This window comes from Lactuca saligna, chromosome 2, assembly GCF_052625555.1.
Source record: "Lactuca saligna cultivar CGN05327 chromosome 2, ASM5262555v1, whole genome shotgun sequence".
Lineage (NCBI taxonomy): Eukaryota > Viridiplantae > Streptophyta > Magnoliopsida > Asterales > Asteraceae > Lactuca > Lactuca saligna.
The window spans coordinates 175,195,001-175,220,868 of record NC_136418.1 but is presented as its reverse complement, the minus strand read 5'-3'; the positions used below and the strand labels follow the sequence as shown (position 1 = coordinate 175,220,868).

Here is a 25,868-nt window from a genome sequence, read left to right as displayed (position 1 = left end):
TATATATATATATATATATAGGGTTAGGATTAAATATGAATCATAAATATTGTATGATTGTATGACAAGATTTGGACCATTAGATTAGAATTGTGAATGACTAAGATTTGATGGTATAGAATAGTTACAATGGAATACAATGCACATAAACATTTCCTTTATTAACTAGTCTAATTAAATAAAAGGTTAATAAGGATATAATGGACAATTTGATTAATACACATTAAACTTGAGAGAATTTAGGAATCAACAATTATGAATATTCCAAAATAGAGATCACTCACTAATAATAAACCAAAGCCTCAATCAAAACTCTGTAAACCTTTCTATATGAAGAATATGGATTTGAATATTTGAAGAAATTCGTTGAATGTATGAAATTCTTTGAGAATTTATTACATTTTTTAAAATCATGTAAGTTTTTTTTTTTTTTTTTTTTTTTTTTTTTTTTTTTTTTTGTAACAGTTGATTTGAAAAATAATAGTTTTCAAATATACAGGTAAAACATGGTTTAAAAAGTAGTGAATAAAGAAAATTCTTTAAGAATTTATCTACATTTTGGTTAAAAATTAGAAGATATCCAACTATATGGAAAACCTTTAATAATAATTCTTTGAAAATGGTTGTTAATTGCAAGAATTTGTCTGAACGAATGTTCTTATAATAATTAAATATGTAATAAATATAAATGTAGCACATTCTTGAAGAATCATAATTACTTTATAGAGAATCATAATTCATTTTTACAAAATCAACATGAATTATGTATAACTGACATTCTTTAAGAATAAAACGTGAATTATAAGTGTACAACTAACATGTCTTGAAGAGTAAGACATGAATTACAAATGTATATATGAAATTCTTTAAGAACAATTTCATATTGTTTAAAAAATAAAAGACATTCTTTAAGAATTATACATTTTTTAAGAAAACTAAATTAAAATAAAAGAAGAATGTAAACTACAAGTACAAAAGCCGACAATCTATAACTTCCGTCTAAAAGAGTAAACCCGATATCAAAACAAATGGAAATGAAACTTGTGAAACCATTAAAAACGATTATAAGGGTAGTGATCACGGTTGATCTAGGTGTGACTAGATCTTTTTTTGGCTAATCAATGTGTGTAGTTGTTCTTGTAGATGTTGCAGAAGACGATGATGGCGACTTCAATGTTGATTCTTTATATCACAAACTACACAAATAAAATCTTGATTAACAAATAAACCTAACTGGAAAACATAATCCATAAAAGTCAACGATTCTTATTATACAAACAAATATTCAAGTCAATGGTTCTTATTATGCAAGAATGTGAATATTTATATCATAAGATACTAGGGGTGGAATTGGTACGGTACCAAATCATTTTTCTCTAAACCGTGTACTGTACCAACTACAATTGGTATAAAAAAATTACTACCGGTACCGTACCAAGTATACTTGGTACCAATTTATTTGGCTACCAACAAGTTTGGTTGGTACAAATTGGTAATGGTATATACCAACTTCTTTTAATTTTCTATTATAAGATTTAAAAACAAGCAAAGACATCGGGATTTTGATGTGTAATATAGAAATTATTTATGTAGTTCTTTTAGTTTACAAAAGAATTCTACTGAAGTAACGCTAAAGTAACGTTTTAATATTGTGCTTTAACGTAGTAATAACTATTGACTAAGACGATCAAATTACTAATATAATGTTATTGAAACTGTAAATACTAAATACAATTAACAGTTGATATATATATATATATATATATATATATATATATATATATATATATATATATATATATATATATATATATATATATATATATCAAATGAATTGATTGGTACGGTATTACCATGGTATTCCAATTTTTGTACCATTACCGTACCAACATTGATCAATTGGTACGGTACTACCAACTAAACATGTTGGCTATCAAATATATTGGCTACCAAGTTTCTTGGTTCGGTTGTTACCATGTTGGTTGGTTTTCCATGGTACAATTTTGCCAGTCCTATAAGATACAACAAAAAAAAAGAGCAAAAAGAAAAATCAAATAAGAATCATGGCTATATACATAAAAACCATGGTTTGTGCATGCAGTAAAACAACCATAATCTTGGTCACAAGAGAGTGATTGTAAATCTAATTCACTTTTATTAATCTATGGATTTCAATTGTCATAGCACGGATATAAGCAACAAACCCCACAAAATTAAACTATAAATATTTTAAAAATATCTTATACAACATTATATAGGACCAAATCAAGCTCTAGGATAATATTTTAGTCTTTATGTGTTGTTTTCTTGATAACTTTTGAAGGACCATGCTTCTTGCCATAAACCATGTTTATAAATTCTTTCAGAATACTAGATTGACAGAGTGCATGTGGAATTCAATGTAAACGAAAATGCCTAGAAAGAGATATATCGATGACAATATACTTATCTTTGACATTTTCACAAACAGTTGGAGTGCATTCAAATAAAAGCTCACATGTTAAATCTTGTTATCATGTTCCTTTGTTCTGTTATGTTACTTATGTTATTGGTATAGAAAAAAAAAAGCAAAAAAAACACTCTAACATACTAAAGTATTGAACCCAATAAATTTGGCATAAAAATTAAATCATTTTGGATTGTGAAATAGTAAGGAACAAAGAAACTGAAATGGGTTAAAGGCAGTTTACCTGGTGGGATAATATGCTGAACAAATGTTTCCTCATTGAAAGTGACATTTTTTCTCTCATCACCTCACATCTTCATTAAGCATGATATATTCTTTTTTTCGTTTTTTTCTCCTTCGCCATGATTGAGTCGTCTCTTCTACTTCCAAATACAAATACATAATAAATGGACGTCCAAATAAAAACTCTAAATAATCACCGAATCAGGATTTCTCATGAAATCGGGAGAAGAAATCATGGGAAGAAGCAAAAAAATAACACAATTTGAGCCAAAAGAAAAAAGAAAAAATAAATAAGCGAACTTGATACTATCTTGGTCGGTGGCGACAAAAATGAAGAAGCAGATGGTGATGGTTGGTATGCGAGGGGGAAGAAGCAACGACGGTCAGTGTGAGGAGGGGTAAGGAAGTAAAGTCGATTATGTTTTTTGTTGATTAAGAAGTCGATGTCTTCAAGAAATAAGTTAAAAAGAGTATTTAAGCTTAAAAGATAACTGCACCATGATTTAAGGAACATAAATACTATTTATTTTTAATTATTAAAATAGTAATATAGAAAATTCCAAAATTACCCTTAATATATCGATTGGCCTAGAATTAGTCATACGGTCTAACAATACTTATAGGTTAGATCATACGGTGTGGGTCGTGTTGCTTTTTGTTGTGGCTGAGTTGGCATCTCATAACGCCGTTATAACATCAATAACACCGCCCCCTTCCTTGTTGCATCTTGTTGTGGTGCTTCTTGTTGTCTCCATGACAAGAAGAAACGTGATCACCTATTGGTTGTCAAATTATTTTTCTTTATCTCTTTCCTCTTAACATGGTGTTATAACACCATGAACACCACCCCTTCATCTTGTTGCTTCTTGTTATAACACCACTTTAAATTGCCCATACCATATGCTCTTATATATGAACCTAACTCTCTCTCTCTCTCTCTCTCTCTATATATATATATATATATATATATATATATATATATATATATATATATATATATATATATATATATATATATATATATATATATATATATATATATATGACAACTCACACAAGTGAACCCCACGAACTACCTAGGAAATCAAGAAATCATTGATTTCTCTTTTAAAACACACTCGCTCGCTCCCTCACTCTCCTCTCTCAAAACCCCATTGTTTTTTCGTTCTTGAGCCTTTTGTGGTCCTTTAATTCCCAACTGAAAATGGCACCACAACTGGGGGATCAGCAGAATAGTGTTGAAGATGCCAAAGATATGACGTTCGTGTGTGATTCATCTTTGGATCATAAAGGGAGACTTCCTCTTCGATCTTCTACCGGAACTTGGAAAGCCGCATTCTTCATCATCGGTGAGTAGTTTTATGTCTTTTAATCACCATCTAAACACATACAGATCTCTTGCTTTGCATGTAAATTGTCCCTTACAACATCCCCTTTATAATTTGTTGTGGATCATTTATGGGTGCATTGCTTTCTTCCAGCCCATGGATTTAGTGGTTGTAAAGTGAAATTCTACATGCATCGTGTTCAAAATTGTTGATGTTTTATTTACCTTGTGATAATGCCTCTTGCAACCATCAAATTATTATTAACTCATGTTTTTTCTTGAGCAATCCATCTAAAAAAAATGGCTATTAATCAAATATATATAATTTTATTTTATACTAGTTTATAACATGTGGAAACCACGGTTATAAAACTAAACTTTCATTGTAAAATTTCAAAATTATTAATAAGTTTTTTTAAATAAATTTTTAAATAACATATATTTTTTTTAGTTACACAAAATTATAACTGTTAATTTAAATAAATACACGAAATTACATCATCTTATAGTTTTGTATTAATTTTATTTTAATTAAATGTAATTATAATTTAAAATTTAAAATGAGTTTTAATACAAGTGGTATAGTATTAATTAGGAGTTTTAATATGATGATACATGTCAAAATAAGAATAAATTTATTCTTTTATTAGAATATATATATATATATATATATATATATATATATATATATATATATATATATATATATATATATATATATATATATATATATATATATATATATATATATATATATATGATTTGTGAATCAAAATCAATAATGTTATACTATATGATAATTGCTGGTTATTCTACAAACTAATATAATATATTATATGCATTTATTTCAAGTTAATTTAAATGCAAAATATCGTTGGGTGCTTACGTTTTGTAACAAAAACTATCGGTGACATTTATTGGTAGGAGCTTTTGAGTAAGAAACATTTACTCCACCAATGCACATTTATGAATGTTATCAGTAAAGTCAACTTTCAATGTTGGTGAGGAGGTGGCTTCTTTATTATAATTTATTGCTGTTTGAAACTTATATATATATATATATATATATATATATATATATATATATATATATATATATATATATATATATATATATATATATATATATATATATATATAGAGAGAGAGAGAGAGAGAGAGAGAGGTTAGGTTCATATGAGACAGCCTAATTTTATGAAATCGTGAGACGCATTTTTTTATTTTTTTTAGTTAATTTAAGTTCCGAAAATAATATTTAAAAAAAGAATTTTTGGATTTTTCCATTTATTTTGCATTATTTTTTTTTTTAAATGTGTCAGTATAATATTCTATTAGAATATTTCACGTATTTTTTTAAAAAAATGTAATTTTTTATTTATTTATTTTTATTTTTTTCAGTTAATTCAAGTTCCGAAAATAATATTTAAAAAAGAAGAATTTTTAGATTTTTCCATTTATTCTGCATTTTAAAATTATTTTTTAGAATATATCAGTGTAATATTCGAATTAGAATATTTCACTTATTTTTCAAAAAAAAAAAACAACGGAATTTTTTTTATTTGTTTTTTATTTTTTATATTTTTTTTAGTTAATTCAAGTTCCGAAAATAATATTTAAAAAAAGAATTTTTGGATTTTTCCATTTATTTTGCATTTTAAAATTATTTTTAGATTTGGTTTCACGGTCTCACAAAATTAGAATGATCTCAAATGAACCTGAACATATATATATATATATATATATATATATATATATATATATATATATATATATATATATATATATATATATATATATATATATATATATATATATATATATATAGGGGAGGGTTCATGCGAAAATGCAAATAATTTGCGAAAACGCGAAAACAAGAAAACCATATGATATTATGTCACCTCAACATTATATTTTGGAAAATAATTCATCCAAACTTTGAAATACATGATGATAATCGATGATAGATGATAGACTATTTCATATTAGCAAAGTATGATTTTTAACATTTTTATTATGAAAACATGAATTTAAAAATGATTAAGGACGTGAAAAAAATATAATTATAAAAACCGTCTTTAAATCTATATTATCATAACACCATCTAATGTAAACTTACTATCTTTAATTTATTGCTAATAAAATTATTTTTTTATAGTACATGTATCTAATTTTCATAAGATAAAAGCTGTTTTCGCGTTTTCGCAGGATATTTATATTTTCGCATGAACTTACTTCTATATATATATATATATATATATATATATATATATATATATATATATATATATATATATATATATATATATATATATATATATAATCATGAGTTAAAATGATAGGTTTTGTTTATCAGTTTTTTATTTACTTTTGGGTAAATTACACGGATGGTCCCTATGATTTAGGGTAATCTGCGTGTTTGGTCTTTAACAATTTTTTTTAACTCGGATCGTCCCTACTTTATATTTTTGTTGCACGCTTGGTCCTTATCCGCTCTAAAAAGACTGATTTACGCTTACTGGTTTCTTTTATTCTTTTTTAAATTATTAGATTTTTAAAAAGTATTAATTAAATATGAATAAAATATTAATTAATTATATGGGTCCACTTCCTCATCCCCTCCCATCAAACCTCACCCTTCACCTCCCTCATTTTCCTATCCTTCTCAAACGAGCGCACAACCTGGTAAGGGATCTAGAGTTTTCACACCTCAATTTTTCCTTCTTCTATATCGGAAATTGTAGAAAGCACAAGCATGGCGGTTGGCGACGGGAAGTAGGGTTTATGCACCTCCTTTTTTGTTCATGTTCGTGAGAAAAAACTATGGCAACAGTGAAGATAGGTTCTAGGGTTTCTGAAGATCAATCGGGGTTTTTTGGAGATCGAGAGATGTGAAAGCAGGGATGGTGGATGTCGATGGTGAAAACTAACCACTCTTTCTCTCCCCTTCATCTCTCATCTCACTGATGATACTTACATCACCACCTCCGACAATCAATGCCATCAAACCAACTTTGTTTGCAGACATCATCTTCCGGTGAACATCAACTCCCTTTCTTTAGTTCGAACCCACTGAATTTCCCATTCTCTCACATAGAACAAAAATCAATTCGGTTTTATCATTGATATTGTCGGTCTCTAGACTGGATTTTTGGGTTTCAAACATTGATTTCTCATCATCGATCTTCTTCATTTTCAAAAGAAATTTGATCTTTGTCTTCTAAACCACAGTTCATTTTCAAACATTGATATCACTGATATTGTCGGTCTCTAGGGTGTTCTTGTGCTACCGACGAAAGGGTGGGGGGTTCACTTGAATCTGGTTTTGTTTTAGGATTGATCATCATTTTCAGGTTTTATTTTGGTTTTGGATTTGAGTTACAGGTTTGGATTTAGATGTATATTTAGTGTGTTGAGTTTTGGGTAATTTATATGGTATTGGATCTATGGTCGACGATGACGACCGGAGCTGGTGCCTGTGACCGAAGGTGGTGGAAAGAGTAGAGGATTATGCTGGGATCTGTCATTTTTCCAGCAATATGTTAATAATTTAATTTAATTTATTTCATAATAAATAAAATATATAAAAAGAATTAACAACATAAAAAAAGACTAACAAAATAAAATTAGTCATTAAGGGCAAAATAGTTTTTTTAGGTCAGATAGGGACCAAACGTGCAACAAAAAATTGTAATAAGGACCTTCCGTGTTAAAAAAATTTGCTAGGGACCAAACGCGCAGATTACCCCAAACCACAGGGACCATCCGTATCCGTGTAATTTACCCTTTACTTTTCCATGGAGGGCCATCCCTTAAACTTTTACGAGTTTGGGTGGTACAGTAAACCATTTCCAAAGTTGGGTTATATTAAAATTAAAACAAAATTTTACTCGGAAGGTTTTTTAATTTTTTTAGAAAGGGTAATAAATTATAAGGTTGATATCATAAATTGGCACATTATGTTTTTTTTTTTTTATTTTTATTTTTATTTTTATTTTTATTTTTATAAGACTATCGGGTATTTTTTTTAGACTATCGGTTGTGGGACCAAAACGTGGTGAAGGAGCTACGTGACACATCCATAAATTGTGAAATTTTTTTTACCCATTTATAATATTAACTCTAAGTTATATTATATTTTTAATAATTTGTAACTCGGTTAAGTTGTATATTAAAAGAATTTATATTAGTCAGAAATTGTTTTTCTAATTTTTTTAAACATATGGACCATTTGTTGTAATTTTTTTTTTGCAGAAAGATAACTTTGTAATTTATTTTCTACATAGGAACTAAACCTGCAAACATACGAAAATCTTTTAGTCAAGAGCATTTTCTACAAATCATATGGACATCTTCCGTAATTTATTTTCTACATGAAGACCAAACATACCAACCTACATGAAAACCAAACATACCAACCTACAAAAATATTGTTGCCAAAAATTCTAACACCCAAATATAAAAAATGGACAGGACTTCTTTTTGCAAATTATTAGGACAACTTTCATAATCTATTTTCTCCACAAAGATTAGATCTGTCAACATATAAAATTATTATAACAAAAAAGTTTTTTTTCTGTAAATCACATATACCTTTTATAATTTATTTTCTACACAAGAATTAACAATTAACGTACAAAAATGTTGCGGTCAAGGTTTTAACACCCAAAAATAAAAAAATGGACTTTGACCTTTTTTTTTTAAGTTATGAGGACAACTTTTGTAATTTATGCTCTCCGCATATCCAAATCTAACAACATACAAAATTATTTCTCCGCATATCCAAATCTAACAACATACAAAATTATTACGATAAAAGTCTAAATATCAAAACTTATGTCAAAAGTCTAAAAGGCAAAATTAAACTATCCATACATGGTTAATTTTTATTATATATAATAATAAGAATATCATTATCTTACTTATGTTTCAAACTTGTTCGTAGTTATGTTTCAAACTCGTTCTTAATCGATGATATGGATTACCGTATAGGGCCTATCTTTCCAAGAGCTCTAATTTTTTTAGACTATGTAATATTAATATATAATCATTCGTCTAATTTTAATTTTTTTTAAATAAAATAAATTACATGAAGGAGCCAACTCAAATGCCAAAATTTGATACATTATTAGAAGCACAAAGAAGTAATAACATGCATATAATTGCCATTGTTCATAAAAGTGTGTGTCGGTGCAATCAAAATAAGGGAAATTATGTTGACAAATTGCAAACTAACAATGTATGAAGGAATCAAACAACAATATCAGTGGATTATGTCGTTTGGGTTCCTAAGTCTTAACAGCTAGAATCTCACTGCATACAACATCTTACTAATCATTATTATTACTGTTAGTGTAGCATCCTACCAGAAAAGTTTTTCAAAATTAAAGTTATTAAATATCTATTTAAATCATTGATACCCTAATAAATATTAAATGGTTTGGCTAATTATGTATGGATGAAAATATGTTAGAGTTAGACAATATTGGTCTGGGTACTATTTTTTAGAATGACAAAGAAAAAACAATTTTCTTGAATTCCAAAAAGGCACATGCAACAACCAATGTTTTTTCTTTTTTATCATGATACTATTATTACTTGTTTTATATCTAAAAAATTTACAATAAATGTTTATCTTTAAATTAGTAGATTTTTGTAATATTTTTGGCTATACTAGTGTCAGGACCGGTCCAAACATATATGGTGCCCGGAACGAAAAGAAAAAAAATGATCCCTCAAATACAAATATAATAAAGATTGAAAAAAATATCATTACTCTTCAATATAGACGTTTTCAATTAGAAATAAAAATCAAACTAAATTGTTTATATTTTGAGCTAAGTTGAATTTTAACCAACTTTAGGTCTTAAAAATCATTTAGGTAATAATATATATATATATATATATATATATATATATATATATATATATATATATATATAAACTACATAGCCCATAAATTTTGGGCCCCCTGGAATCGTGGGCCCTGGGCGGTCGCCCGGGTTGCCCACCGTCTGGACCGGCCCTGACTAGTGTCTTTGAAGGGCTTTTTTATTTCCCTCCTTTGGCCGTAAATTATGTTTGGACTAAACCTACTTACGTCATCCTACAATATGACCATATCACTTTTCAATCAAATATGATATAAAAATAGCCAATATGCAAGTTTTAATGCATCAAATATATGCCATTCTTAGTTTCTTACACTATTTTACTTGTATTTCTTTCCTTTAAGCGATCGAATTCACTGAGAGACTAAGCTACTTTGCCATAGCAACAAATCTCATCACCTACCTCACAAAAGTGATCCATGAAGATCTCACAACTGCAGCCAAAAATGTCAACAACTGGGCTGGAGTCACAACCATCACACCTTTGCTTGGTGCCTTCCTTGCTGATGCATATGCTGGCAGATTCCTCATGATCTTGCTTTCTTCCATTGTCTATCTCATGGTACAACTATATATAACTTCTTCCCTAATTAATCAACTTCAATTCAAATATTAAATCACTTGATCTGTTATGTTTATGCATTGATTATTGCAGGGTTTAGGACTACTCACCATGTCCCAGTTCATACCAAGCTTGAAGGCATCTAAAGGAAAGGTTCATGAAGTCGTCTTCTTTATAGGAATCTACTTACTCTCTCTAGGATCAGGTGGCCACAAACCCTCATTAGAAAGCTTTGGAGCTGATCAGTTTGATGATGATAATCTTGAAGAACGCAAAGGAAAGATGTCTTTTTTTAACTGGTGGAATGCAGCTTTATGTTCTGGACTTCTTCTAGCAGTAACAGTGTTGGTTTATCTCCAAGATAACATCAGCTGGGGATTCTCAAACATCATTCTTACTATCACCATGGCCTTAACCATCATCATATTCATTCTTGGGAAGCCATTTTACCGATATCGAGCCCCACAAGGTAGCCCATTAACACCATTTTTACAGGTTCTTGTTGCAGCTTTTATCAAGAGAAACCTACCTTACCCTTCCACCCCAGATTTGTTGTATGAAATCCCAAACTCGGGAAGATCACTAAATCATACGAATAAACTCAGGTTTCTTGATAAAGCATGTATTATTCAAGATAACGAGACACCCGAAGAAGCATCTTGTTGGAAACTAACCACAGTGACAAAAGTTGAAGAAACAAAACTTATAGTCAACATGATTCCAATTTGGTTGACTACATTACAGTTTGGTGTGTGTATTGCACAACCTACAACTTTCTTTGTGAAACAAAGCAGTACAATGAACCGAATGATTGGTAAAAGGTTTGAGATCCCACCAGCAACCGTTGCCTCTCTTGCTGCTGTTGGAATGTTGTTGTGTGTTGTATTCTATGAGAAAATCATGATTCCGATTATGAGGAGGGTGACTGGAAAGGAAAGAGGGATTACAATCCTTCAAAGAGTCGGAATCGGAATGGTTATTACCATTCTAGGTTTGGCTGTTGCAGCAATGGTGGAGAAACAGAGGCTAATAGTTGCAGAGAAAGAGATAGGAAGCAAAACAAGGTTTCTTCCCATGAGTGTGTTTTGGTTAGCTCCTCAGTTCTTGATTCTAGGAATAGCTGATGGGTTTGCACTTGTGGGTTTGCAAGAATTTTTCTATGATCAAGTTCCTGACTCAATGAGAAGTTTAGGAATCGCGTTATACTTGAGTGTGATTGGTGTTGGAAGCTTTATAAGCAGTTTTTTGATAACTATTGTGGGCCATGTTACTGAAAAAACCGGTAAAAGTTGGTTTGGAAAGGATCTAAATAGCAGTCGTTTGGATAAGTTTTATTGGCTATTGGCAACCATGAATGGTTTGAATTTTGGTGTTTATGTTATACTTGCAAAAAGGCATTCTTACAAGAGTGTGCAAAAAATGTAAAATATAAGCTCCAAGTGATAAATGATAAATGATGTATTAAACTAGATTTTGTTCTTATCATATTAATAACAAATATGGTTATGTGAAAGCACTCGATGATTGGATTGATTTATCATCTCAAATTACAAATCGTCTTGGGCCCATTAAACATGAGAATCATAATATGACCAAACTACTAAAAATATATATACAGATTCTTCTTCCTCTAAGTCCCTGAAAAAAAAAAACAAGAGAAAATTACTTCTTTCAAGTCAATGAATGGTCTTCGGCTGCAGAAGAATGAATACAAGAATGAGAAGAAGATTAGTGTGTAATTGAACTGTAAGTTTGAAAATTTTAAGATTGATGTTGACCTTGAGAAGCTAGTATTTAGTGGATATTTAAGTACTTGTCTTTCTTCTCAACTGGTTTGAGGATTTGGATAGAGCACATGAGATTTTCATTGACACTCTTGATTGCACCTGCATTATCAAATTCACCACAATCATTTGGGGCTGAGAATATTGTTACAAGTTGTCTGTCTGCAAAGAATTCATAACCATCTTCCACAACCTGCATAACATATTTTCTTATGTTATTAGTTATAAGGAAGAAATTTCTATAATTACATATGTCATATTATAAAAGTAAGAGTAGAATATGTCATATGATAGTATTTTAACATTTTGTCAAAGCTCGACACTTTCCATTTTGGAAAGTTGCACTTTCTTTTATCGTAAGTTTCAAAGATAAAAAAATCACTTATTTTTCTGTTGTCATCATTGCAAAAAGAACGATGACATTGACTTGAATTCATATAGTTCTATCTTTTTGTAATGTACTTTAGACATTGACTAACGATCAAACACTCACCATGATAGAGATCAAGATGGAGTAAAAAGAAAAACATAAAACAACAAAGCCAATGCAAAAAAGAGAGTGAATAACCTGATGAGCACGACACACAAGATCGAGATCATGCTTTGTTAAAAACTCTGAAACCTTATCAGCACCGAAGGTATAAGAAACCACTCGATCATTCATCCCCCATCCTTTGACATCTTTGCTAGGATCTGACCATAGTAAATCACAAAGTAGCCTTGTATTTGGGATAACGGTTGGTCGTTGCAAGTTTCTAATTTGATCCAAGTCAAAAAGATCAGGGGAGAGGCCTCCATGCATGTACAATATCTTGTCATCGATAAGAGCAGCAACGGGTAGACAATTAAAGCATTTTGTAAAAGCTTTCCATTGCTTCACATTGAACTGATGCTTGCATTCATCATAAAACCCATAAATTCTATTTATGGAAGCGCATTCATGGTTCCCTCAAAGAAGAAAAAAGTTCTCTAGATATCTGATTTTATAAGAAAGCATTAGGCATGTTGTTTCCATACTCTGTCTGCCACGATCCACATAGTCTCCCAGGAAAAGATAATTGGATTAAGGAGGAAAGCCTCCATGTTAAAATATCCTTAAAAGATCATTGTATTGCCCATGAATGTCGCCTGAAAGATGAAACCATATGTCAAAGAGGAGGGGAAAGGAATTGCACTTTAGAAATTGTAAGTTGAAACCTCATGTTCTATTCTTTCAGATGTCACCGTAAATTGCACAATCAGTTGGGCAATTACATGAAACGAAATCAAAACATTAAACAAATCCGATACCCTTAGGTTAAACAAACAAAACAAAACAAAACAAAAATCTTGAATAAATACTAACATATGGGATGGGAGAAATGGATTCAAGAGTACCGCAAATCTTGATAGGGGGTTCAAGCTCAAGAAGATTAGGTTGTTTGATGAAAATTTCGCGTGAGGTAGCACAAAGCTGCTTGATTTCAGCCTTGGAAAGCTGAACCAACTTCCCTGATTTAGTCGATCGAACTTCAGTTAGCTGTTCGATTATATTGTCAATGGCGATTGGGTCCATCTCAAGATCCTCTACTAATCAAAACCCTACTTTTTTTCTCTGATCAGAAAATGGGTCAAAAAGATTGAAAGCCAATTTTAATTTTGTGTTATTTGGAAAAAGGAAATCGGAATCGAAAGATTTCAAGGGAAAGAGAAAGATTAGGGAATGCTACAACGATGCTCCATTTTCCAAAGGAAAAGTTAGGGGGGGACGGCTGCAACCCCTGTGGAATGGAACGATCGCCTACCAAATCTGGGTGCGTGATGATATATGATTTTGTTTAATTATTTCCTGAAACCCCTTTAATATATTGTGAGGATTTTCCGATTTGGATTTTATTGGCATGTAATACGTATTATGTGTTGGTTCTAATTAGGTGTTCGGTTGCAATTTTTTTTCGTAACGATACATAGCATTCAGGATTATCTTTAAAACAAGTTTAAGAAGTTGTATCTTGACTTGAAAGGATTAACTAAGAGTTTACCATATAGATAGGCTCTCAACTCATTTGAGCTATAAGTCATTATTTCTTTATCTTGATGACGTTCTCATTAATGTTTCTCAACAAGATGTATAATTTAGAAGCCAAATTCCTGTGATTTTAATTTATATATCCTTCTTGGGCTAATTGTTGGGTTTCGTAGTCTAGATTTGTATGTTACATAATTTTCTCTTTCATTCTTTCATTCTCATAAAAATATATATATCTTTAATTAGATGAACTTTATAACAAAAGAAAATGCATAACATTGTAACGGACTATAGGTTGCTTTCAGGAATGTTGATTATTCTTTATTAATTGAAGAACGAATAATCTATATTATGAAAAATACAACCATGCAAGAATTAAATTATATCCAAGTATATTAACCTTACATTCTAAAAGAATACAAACATCATCATGTTTATTAAGCATAAAAGTTCCCTATCTCTAACATATTCACATTTGAAGAATGACATTTTCATAATATAATTGAACTTTTATACAAGTACTTTAACCTATATTCTTAAAGAATATAAACACACATGTCTACCAACTGCATATTCTCATTATAACCATTTTCATGAGAAGGATTACCTAAGTGTGAAACATTTTTAAAGACATGGAGAATGATAAGTAAGCACAACAGTTAAAACGTGATCATTTTCATGAAAATGGTACAAATAAAATTTTTAAACAATGCGATCCAAAATATCCGCCCAGATTCAATCTGGAAATATGGTCCAAGATATCAGCTTATAAATGTATTATTTCTTTTAATTTAATGGTTATCAAATTGTACATTATGCCCTTACTAACTCTTTTTGTTGGAGAATTTCATATATGTTCTTCTTAAACTTTAAAATATCATATTTATTCAAATTAATTTATTAATAATATTTACCTTGTATAAACTTTCAAAATATCATATTTTCTCAAATCCTTTTTATAATGTTATTAATAGTTTATAATCATATTTTATATCTTAAAATTATTATAATAATGAAAAATTTTAATCATGTTATCCGTATGACTATGATAATGGAACGTCTATTTTTAAATTGTTGGAATGTCGTCGTATTAACAAACAAAACACTTCATCTTTAACCCTATCCATAGAATGTATCATTTGATTGTTTTGTTTTTCTTGTTGATTATTGTTATGTTTTAGATGGATGATATTTTAGATATTAATATTGATATTTTGATGTTTAAAAAGCTACATATGATATTTTGATTTTTAAGAATAACATATATGATATTTTGATATTTAAAAATGACATATATGATATTTTATGCAGGTTAAATATGATATTTAAAAATGACGTATATGATCTTTGAGGGCATATATGATATTTTGAAATTTTATGGAGGTTGAACATGATATTTAATATGATATTTTGATATTTAAGAATGACATATACGGAATTCTCCATTAACAAATTAATTCCTTTATAGTTTTTTTTTACCATTATGCCATGAAGATCACAATCATTGATCTTTTTAATCTTTCGTAAACATATTAATCGTCGTACTTAATATATATATATATATATATATATATATATATATATATATATATATATTAAAACTTCAAAAATATAATCATTAAGTATAGATTTGGAAACAAAAATTTATTTGTAAAATTGTATATTTTTACGGGGATGTGAATAGTTTCTTTTCGGCAAATGAATTCCTTTATTGATTAGTTTCGGCGGATAACTAATAGTTTGTTTTCGTTGATTATTATTTTTTTTTTGAAACATTTCTTATTCCAAAGAACATCAAAATAGGATGTATATTTTTGTTAAAAATCAGAAATGTAATTAATCGCTTGACATGTCCATTTAACTATTATATTCAATTTTCAACCTCGATCAAATTTGTATGCTCGTGTATGCTAGAATCAAATATATAGGATATAAGTGAGATTGGAGTTTGGAGGCATCTAACTTTCAATTAGAACACACATAGGCTAAGGCAAGCTTATTCCATATCTCACTGTTGATGGCTAAAATTCATCAAGACATTCCTTTGAAACATGAAAAAATTCCAAATTTTATTCAAATCATGTAATATATGAAGAAAGAAAGCACACAAATTACAAATATACTACAAATACATAATAATATTAAGAAATTAATAAAAATAAAATAAAAATATTACCAAGAATAGCGTAATTGTGTAACATTCTGTTTCCTGCCATTTCTGGATTGTGGGTTGGAAGTCGATTGTGTAAGGCTTTGAGTCTTAAAGAGTCCAAGTTTAGTCGTTGTGGAAGTAGGTAATGATAGTTATGAGATTTAACCACTGAATTGTGTTTTGGGTCGAAGGGTAAAAAGTGAAAAGTCATAGGTCGGGTTCGTGCATGAAATATGGATTTTTATTTGAGAACTTTTTAGTCCAAGATATTTAGATAATATTGTGGGGCTCCTCAACACCTTTACGTGGATATAAAGATCGTCGAAATCAGATTTGAAACGAATAAGTTATGACCGTTTGAAGTTAGGACAATATTGGGTTAAGCTACGTACGTTGGGCGTACGGGGAAGTACGTTGGTGTAACGTCCCAAAATAAGACCCAAAAATTTCATTTTTAATTTAATAAAACTGATATCCCAAATACAACATCATAAAAATCCAAATAAACAAATGTATCGATCAACATATCATATCAGAGTAAATCAAGAAAATGTGGAACGAGGTGGTGTGTGCCCTACAATCATCCTGAGCTTTTCCTTTTGGAACCAAAGGTACCAGAAACATAACTAAAATCTGGAAGCTAAAAGCTTAGTGAGTTCCCCAACATACCACATACCATACATACATAATACATAACAGGCCCCACCCAATGAGTGTATCAGGCCCCGCCCACACTCGCATAACGGGCCCCACCCAAACTTGCATAATGAGCCCCTACCAATGAGTATAACGGGCCCGACTTAAACTTGCATAATAGGCCCCACCCACATACAATTCATATAAGCATAATAGGTAATAACATATAGAATAAACTTCGGGCCCCGCCCAGTAAGCATAGAAGTACATACACATACAAGTGTCACACAGATAGTGAGTATTCTAACATAACAGATCATGGGCCAGCATTGGTGCATTCGACCTGCTAACATGGTGATGAAACTCACCTCAAACTGCTGAATCACACGACTGAATCTCTGGCTCGTGGTCTGACGAATCCTCGAGCTATCAATACAAGCTAACATCCAATTAATAATTGGATTCCAATCCATAACCATCAATCCATAATTAAAGTAAAAATACCATTTTACCCTTTGCTTAGTTTGGTCCAAGACTACGGCCCAAACCTACAATCCAAAAGGCCCAAGCACCAAAATAATTATCTAAGGCCCAAACATGGCCCAAATTTCCAAATTGGGCCTAATCCCTTTTCATGGGGCTTAATCCAAGGCCCAACAATATTCCTAGCCCAAAACACCTGAATTCAGATGGCCCAACAAATCCCTAAACATCTAAGCCCAAAATATGGCCCAAACTCAAGACCTACTAATCTGAGGCCCACTCTACTGAGTACGCGGGGCATACTCAGCTCGTACGCGCAGCGTACTTGCCTCAGGGCTTGAACGCTAAGCGTACGTGCTTGTACGCCCAACGTACTATCTCATTCAACGATCTTCCATTTCTAGCTGCCTTTAAGACATCACTCTACAACTTGGATCTGACTTCCTTGGGCTTGTTTATCACGTAAAGTTGCTAATTTTACATGCATGCATGGCTTAATGAAGCTCTTAAAGTGTAACGCCGCAGATTCGGGCTAGTCAACTTAGAGACAATAAGCATCAAAAATGTGTTTTTGATGGAATATTATTTAGAAGTATTAATATTTACCAATTTTTAGTATATGTTACAAGGTTCAGTACGTATAAAGAATGCCGAAATCCGAGTTATAACGAAGAAGTTATGACCCGTCGAAGTTTTTCGGCAAATCCGGCACGACACCGGGAGACGTAAATAGTGAATTTACGATAAATGACTTTTAGCCTTAGTAATCTAAAGAAAGTCGTAGAATATGTTAAACTGAGAGCGTCTATAAAAAGAACACCCAAATCTGACTTCGTATGAGGAAGTTATGAATTTTCTAACATTTGGGATAGCAGTGCACGACCCGAAACTGGAATTTTAGCGGTTTTTGGCCTACGCGACCTAAATGAGACTTGTATATATCATTAATAGGAACTCAACGGTAAAAATACAAACGAAAACCGAGTGCATATGTAGAACTTATGAATTTTACGCAGACATTTAACAATATAATCTCCTCGTACTGTTAAATTTAAGATCGGTCGAGAATTAGCCGACGGAGTCTAAATGAAAGTTTTAGATCTTGTTTTTTACCTACACGCGGGTATAAAGAATGTCGAGATTAAAGCTCATATGTTAAAGGTATGGACGAAACTTGGTCCCTACTCTTCGAACACGATAAATTCGATACAATTTTGTAAATATGAGATAGAATGAGAATTAGCTGACGACGTCTAAATGAAAGTTGCAGTAGTCGTAAATTCCAACACGTGGATATAAAGAACGTCAAAAATGGAGTTCATATGAATGAGTTACAAGTTATAATAGCATATTTATGTATTAAAATAAAGTATAAATCATATATACGTACACATATATATACAAATGTATATATCATTAGGAATGTATCGACGATGCGGTTATTATAAGACTAGTGTTGAGTACTTTCGACATTAGTTTAGTACAAATATCGTTAAATCTATTTAAAATAGTATTGTGAAGGGGGTGTTTAGTCGTTTATATAACTAAGGTCATTAAGTAATTATGGAGGGTAGTTTTTGTAAATTCAATTACTATAAATAAGAGGATTGGGCTCTCATATTTCTTGCATCATTCTCTTGATTCAAGAGTCTTTCTCTTCTTATCCCCCGAGCATTTCGGTCCATCGTGATTCGACTTCTCTTCTGTAGTTTTGGTATAGTAAGGTGAGCGTTGAAGCGCTGCACGAATCTTTCTTAGAAAGATTCAGCGACGAAGTTCTGCCCCTGTAGAGCCTGACTCCTAGCTAAAACTCCCTTGTAAGTAAGTTATGCTTACCCTATTTTAATATAACTTATATTTAAAATTAGTATCGTTATTATGAACTTATAATAAATATTTGAGCTATTATTATATAAGTGTCATTATAATATCTATTTAACTATTCGCGGTACGAGAAATCTGGTTTAAAGGGCCGCATAGGGTTGTTGGATTTCAGAAGTGCTATATGCCAAAATGGTTCTGCCTTCTGGTGTTTTATGACTGGTCTTGTCTGTACATAATGGTTGGAAAGTATTGTTTAAACGCTTATATAATAATAATAAGACTAATAATTAGTTATAGTAAATATTAGACTAAAATCTAGTGGTAATAATACGAGGTTTCGTTGAAGGAAATTATTTTAAAGTAAACGAAGCGGTGTCCGAGTACCGAGTCACCACCTTATCAAGTGAGTGTATGGTCACTTTCATCTTACACATAGATATGAAGTATTTTATATAAACTACGTGCTATGTGTGCATATTATCTATATAATTGCTATCTATGCTGGATGAACGATTTTATACAAGTTTTATATGATTTAAACTGTATATGTATTTATATCTACATAATATGTTGGGTAAAACATGGGTAGCTGAAATATGAGTTGGATGATGAGTTGAGAGGTGATATAGACCAAGAGGTAAGGGTGAGAGGTGGATGATGTGAGAAGCATTGTTCCCAAATGATGGCCCCGTCATCTAGTAGAGTATGGATGACAACCACAGACTATTCTAGAAGAGTATGGATGTTTTTAGACTATTGGTTTTATAATTACTCAATTAAAAATGAAATTTATTGTCTTAAATTTTGGGATGTTACAAGCACTTTGCACCTAAACTTCATAGAACGTCAAAATAAAGCTCTTAATGCATAAAGTCGGCACCTTTATGCATTTGCATGAGTCAATGGGACCCAACAACCATATTAATCCATTAAGAACCATTCTAAACCAACTAGAACATGAATTGACCACTCTTAAACATCAAGCAAGCATTTTTATGAACTAGAAACATCAGAAGATGCAAGATCTATCACTCCAAGCTCCTGGAGTTGCTCAAACTCACAAGGAGAACTTAATACATCATAAAAACCCTTAATCTTGCCCTAAACTCAAAATAGCATAAGAAGAATTCAAGATAAGAACTTTTTACCTGCTGAAGCTTTCCAAGAGATTGAAGATTCTGAATCTATAACCCCAATGCTACACCAAGCTTGATTACCAAGATCCACTTCCTTGAAATAACACTAAGGACCCCTCCAAATCACCTCCAAGCTCAAGAACGCACCACCAAGGGGATTAGGGTTCGAAATGAGGCTCAAAGACAATGGATGTTGAGAAATGAAAGAGCCTTGAGCTCATAAGGATGTTTAAATGGTGCCCAAACCCTAAAAATTAGGGTTCGGCACTCTTCTCTTTACGCTGGGTGTACCCGCAGCTTATGTTCGGTGTACTCACCCAGGAACGTGCCCTCCTTACCATGCACACACGAGACCTAACTTGCAAACCTTTTGCATTAAGGGCCAAATATGCCAAATATTTCAAATTGCCATAACTTCCTCATCTTAGGTCCGTTTACAACGAACCTTATATCCACGGAAAGGTGGTGAGAAGCCATACACTTAAAAGAACACACCATAGACTTAAAACTTCCTGAATCAAATCCAAAATAAATAAAAGGCCAAGTAATCAAATTACAACTATAACCTTGGACTCCGAAAACACCATCGAACCCTTGGATCACTAAAACCATAACACCCACATTGGAAAAGGGCCAAATCCTTTCTTCCCCATGACCCTAAGCCTCATGAAAACTAATGATTAGGCCGCAGCCTCGAATAATGAAGCAAATCCAAAATCGTGTGTAAAAATGTGACCAAACTGCATGTACCATTCTCGAGCTCTGCCCTTCTGAACACCGGATGCAAGTCTGACCTTTGCCTCCTCAGGGCAACAAATAGTGCGGAAGGCATTCATGAAATCTGCTAACCAAGGTCTTCTCGCAATCAAATCCTTCTTCCCATAGAACTTTGGGGCCCTACATGCCTAGAACTCTCAGATAGTAAAAGTGCATGCCATCACCATTACCACCATTTCATAACGAAAAGCACGCAAGTAATCATCTAGAATCTCCATGATATCGTCCATAATTGTACCGAATATCACACGAGTCTGCTCTAGGACCCCAAATCCAGAACCCGAACCACTACTAGAATCTCCTCGAGTGGCTGCCATACTGAAAATAAACCATTCAAACCATCAGAACATACCCGAAAAAAATTCCCACTTCCTACAAGCTTCCTATAATCATCGTGACTTTCCTTGACTCAAGAATGAATCCTCTACTTCTAGTAGTACGGGCCCATACTACCTTCCACATATGTTCATACTTTCCTCAAGAATCACCCCGAATCCTCCAAGTTACTTCTCTAACACTCATAGTATCCACTTGCATAACTAAATGTTCACTGCTTTAAAGCATCTCCTAGGATCTCCAAGCCCACCATCACACCACTCTCTGCAATCAGATGTCTAAGAAGCCCTTCTAATACCATCTAAATACCTCATAAATGCAATTAGATACTACCAACACTAGATACTTATTTGACTGAAAGGTCACACACTACAACGGTTGGACTCAAACAAGAGTTGTGCAACAGAGTAACAACTAACCCTCTAACATTATCTAATATTAGTAAGATGCAAATTAGCACGTTCACTTAATAGTTAACCGATATCAATGAAATTTCCTAAAATCACAAAGCAAGCAGCATTCAAGCATTGAGTAATTCGAATCAAGCATCACTTAAACACGCCATCCTATCACTGATCGATCCAATACCAGTATGCAAGTCTACAAGCTCCTATATCAGGCATATAAAGGCATCTTTCCTAACATTTTATCATACAATTGAGCAGATCCTTAGCCCTAATCTAGCATGTGATTTATAGATTCAAGGCATATGACGAAGAACATGTATGGGCATTTTGGGAAAACTTAGTTGAGCTTGGTCGATTGCATGCTCCACACACCTTTTTGTTTTTAGAAATCCTTCATTAAAACATTTCTTTTTATGAAAAATCTACCAAACCCACGGTTTGAGTTCGAGCGCACCTGATAGTATGCTTGAATCCCTGAAACCAAGGCTCTAATACCAACTTGTAACGTCCCAAATTTTAGAACACAAATTTTCTGTATTTATATTAATAAAACGTCAAACAAACGTGTTTATCAAAACCATAAGAAACTTAGAGTATGTCAATATTCAAGAAAAAGTACATCAGAGTCGATAAAGTAGAAATCATGTGTGTGCACTACGATCATTCCGAGCTCTTCCCCTTCGAACCAGGGGTACCTGAAATGTAAACTGAAAAACATAAGCACAAAGCTTAGTGATTTCCCTAAAATACCCCATACCATACCTACAGGCCTTGCCCGACAATCTTCGGGCTTTGTCCGGCATCGATCCCTGCCGAGAACGTGTCTGTTAATAACATGAGATGGGCCTTACCCTACACATTCATCACGCCTCACCTGGAATCGGGCCCCATCCAACATACATACAACACATGCAAGAGTCACACATACAACTAGCATACAAATAACAATAATTCATGGGTCGACATTTTTGCCCTTGACCTGTCAAACACTGGGAGGAGACTCACCTCAATTTGATGAAAAATTAGATAAATGCTTGGACCACTGACAATAATCCTAGGACCTAATAATAATAATCCATGGGTAGGCATTGATGCCTTCGACCCGCCAAACACTAGGAGGAGACTCGCCTCAATCTGCTAAAATATTAGATAAATGCTCGGACTGCTAATCCAGGAAATCTCCGCACTAAATATGGTCAAATAATACCCTAATTAATAATTAGGTCATAAACCACAATCGAGAACCTAGTCCATATTCCTGAATCTTAGGGTAAAAGACCATTTTACCCCTCAAAGATAAACACAATCAATTAAAGCCCAGACCCTTAAAATGGCCCAAAAAGGATCCTAGGCCCACATCAGGTAGTATGCTCTGTGTTCCTATACTATAATCCTCGCATACTCAAGTGACCTCCATCGGGCCTCATACCTAGTACGCGCAACATACTAAGAAGTACGCCCGACGTACTAGCCATAGTCCTAATCCTTAACCAAAAGTCTTAATCCCTTAAAACTTTAACATCCAAACCTCTGATCTATGTTTAATTAAGGTCTTAGTTAATAAATTTAGCAACTCTACTCCTTTGCATGCCTTAATGGGATCTAAAACCCGTTTTTATCCATCTAAGTCCATAATATTAACACCAACTCTAGTATGCTTCATCAAAACCCATGAAGATGACATTTTTATGCATTAACAATATAAAAAATGATAAGATCTAACATTCTAAGCTCCTGGAGTAGTTCATACTTAGAAGGATGACTCAAGGGACCATAATATGCCCAAAATAAGCCCTAGACTAAATCTATGAGTCATCAAGAAAGAAGCTTTATACCTCCCAATTATAGCAAAACAGATGACGACTCTTAAGTCTATAATGATGCGTAAATAGGGATAACTGTCCAAATTAGGGTTTTGTGATATGAGTACATACGCCCAACGTATTGCATTAGCTTTGCGACTCATTTAATGGAGTACGCCTGGCGTACTCGATATTACGCCCAAAATACTCCAAGGACCAAAAGTGTAATTACTTAAAAATAATGTCAAAAGTTGAAAAGTACCTGAATTTCGATTTTTACAACAATGAAGGAAGATGGTGCGAGTTTACTATTCTTCATAATTATTCTTTACATCAGAATATTTAAAAGAAAGTATGAATAAATGATATGTTATTAATTAAAATAATCTTTCAAAACGCTCTTATTGCGTTCTATGATTGCATTTATTTTCTAATCCTATACTTCTTTCATAACCATAGCCAATTTAGTTTAAAATTCACACAAACATCAACAATCGAATTTTATCATACATGCATTCATATAAAATATTCAACTATAGTACAACACAATATAAGGAACCCTAACAAACTACTTTGAAAAACATAATATGAACGTAACCCCCCCCCCCCCCCCCCCAAGTAGTAGGTTGACAGATAACCTACAGATTAATGTGTGCAAAGTTATTATCACCTCAAAAATACTAACTTGAAATGTCAGAATCAAAATGAAGTAGATCTACACCAATAAAGAAGCAATAACTCAGGAAAACAAAAAATGATAGACATCAGACTTCATCGCTTCATTACCATTGAGGGTTTGAAGAGGGATGTGTCGAGATTTAGGGGATTTGCATTTGAATGTTGATTTTGATTTCAAGTTAAAGATGAGGAAAACATAGGTGGATATTGACTTTTATTACATTCCTAATATAGTTATTGATTTTGAGAAATTACTTTGAAGCATTTCTAGGGCATTTAAGGGATTTAACTTTGATGAATTATGGGTGTGAGGAATTCCCATGTGGCATAAAATTGATTCTTTGTGTGTGTGTGTGTCTATATATATATATATATATATATATATATATATATATATATATATATATATATATATATATATATATATATATATATATATATATATGGGAGGGCTCATGCGAAAATACAAATAATTTGCGAAAACGTAAAAACAAGGAAAGCCTATGAGATTGTGCCACATCAACCTTATATTTTGGACATCCATCCAAACTTTGAACTACATGATGATAATCGATGATACATGAGAAATAGTTTCATCTTAGCAAATCATGTTTTTTGATATTTTTATTATTAAAACTTGAATTTAAAAATGGTTAAGGACGTGAAAAAAAAAGAAACGATTGTTAAAACCACTTTTAATTATGTATTACCATAACACCCTCCAATGTAACCTTATTATCTTTAGTTTATTGCTAATAAATTTAATTTTTAAAGTACATGTGTTTGATTTTTATAAGATAAAATATGTTTTCGCATGAACCTACTTGTATATACAAAATTCATAGTAGAATAGTAACATAAAGTAGTGTTCTCACGTTCTCACATTAAATAGTGTTCTCATTTGAACTTAACCATATATATATATATATATATATATATATATATATATATATATATATATATATGTGTGTGTGTGTGTGTGTGTGTGTTTATGTGTGTGGAAAATTCCATAAAAGCCCTCAAGTTTGCAATTTTTTTAGTTTTACCCAAAGTTGTTTTTGTGTCCATTAATGCCTCACATTTGCACAAATTGTTCCATTTAAAACTCTTAACAACTTTGCCTCACATTAGATAGTTACCATTGTCAGTCGGATTGTATGTGGCTTCATTAATCTAACTTGGATGTGAGGTAAGACACGAGACCCAGGTCTCTTTTATAACCCTTCGTCCCCTCAGAATTAGTAACATGGCTTCTCCAATGTTAAAATGATAACTTCATCTATAAGATCTAGCTTAAACGGTTGTTCAAGATAGAGGAACAAAAAGGTAATTACATGTGGTTGTGGTGATGTTTGTAGTATATCGATCTCATGAACACC

At 31.9% G+C, this 25,868-nt stretch overlaps 1 protein-coding gene, 1 long non-coding RNA gene and 1 pseudogene across 3 annotated transcripts; 1 reads left to right on the top strand and 2 right to left on the bottom strand.

The window, feature by feature from the left end:
* Positions 1–969: 969 nt before the first annotated feature.
* Positions 970–3,114, bottom strand: LOC145032905 (uncharacterized). The gene is made up of 3 exons (XR_013677228.1): positions 2,691–3,114; positions 1,854–2,012; positions 970–1,196 (listed from the first exon to the last, which is right to left on the bottom strand). It is a non-coding gene; the product is annotated as an uncharacterized LOC145032905 (long non-coding RNA).
* A 634-nt stretch (positions 3,115–3,748) lies between these two features.
* Positions 3,749–11,948, top strand: LOC145032897 (protein NRT1/ PTR FAMILY 5.6-like). The gene is made up of 3 exons (XM_078981856.1): positions 3,749–4,038; positions 10,249–10,466; positions 10,560–11,948. Exons 1-3 carry the CDS (start codon positions 3,894–3,896, stop codon positions 11,889–11,891), a joined length of 1,695 nt encoding a protein of 564 aa, XP_078837982.1. The 5' UTR covers positions 3,749–3,893; the 3' UTR covers positions 11,892–11,948.
* Positions 11,949–12,043: 95 nt separating this feature from the next.
* LOC145032901 (serine/threonine-protein phosphatase PP1 isozyme 4-like) lies at positions 12,044–14,099 on the bottom strand (annotated as a pseudogene). The gene is made up of 4 exons (XR_013677227.1): positions 13,628–14,099; positions 12,819–13,378; positions 12,245–12,443; positions 12,044–12,160 (listed from the first exon to the last, which is right to left on the bottom strand). The product of XR_013677227.1 is annotated as a serine/threonine-protein phosphatase PP1 isozyme 4-like (transcript).
* Between the last annotated feature and the right edge of the window lie 11,769 nt (positions 14,100–25,868).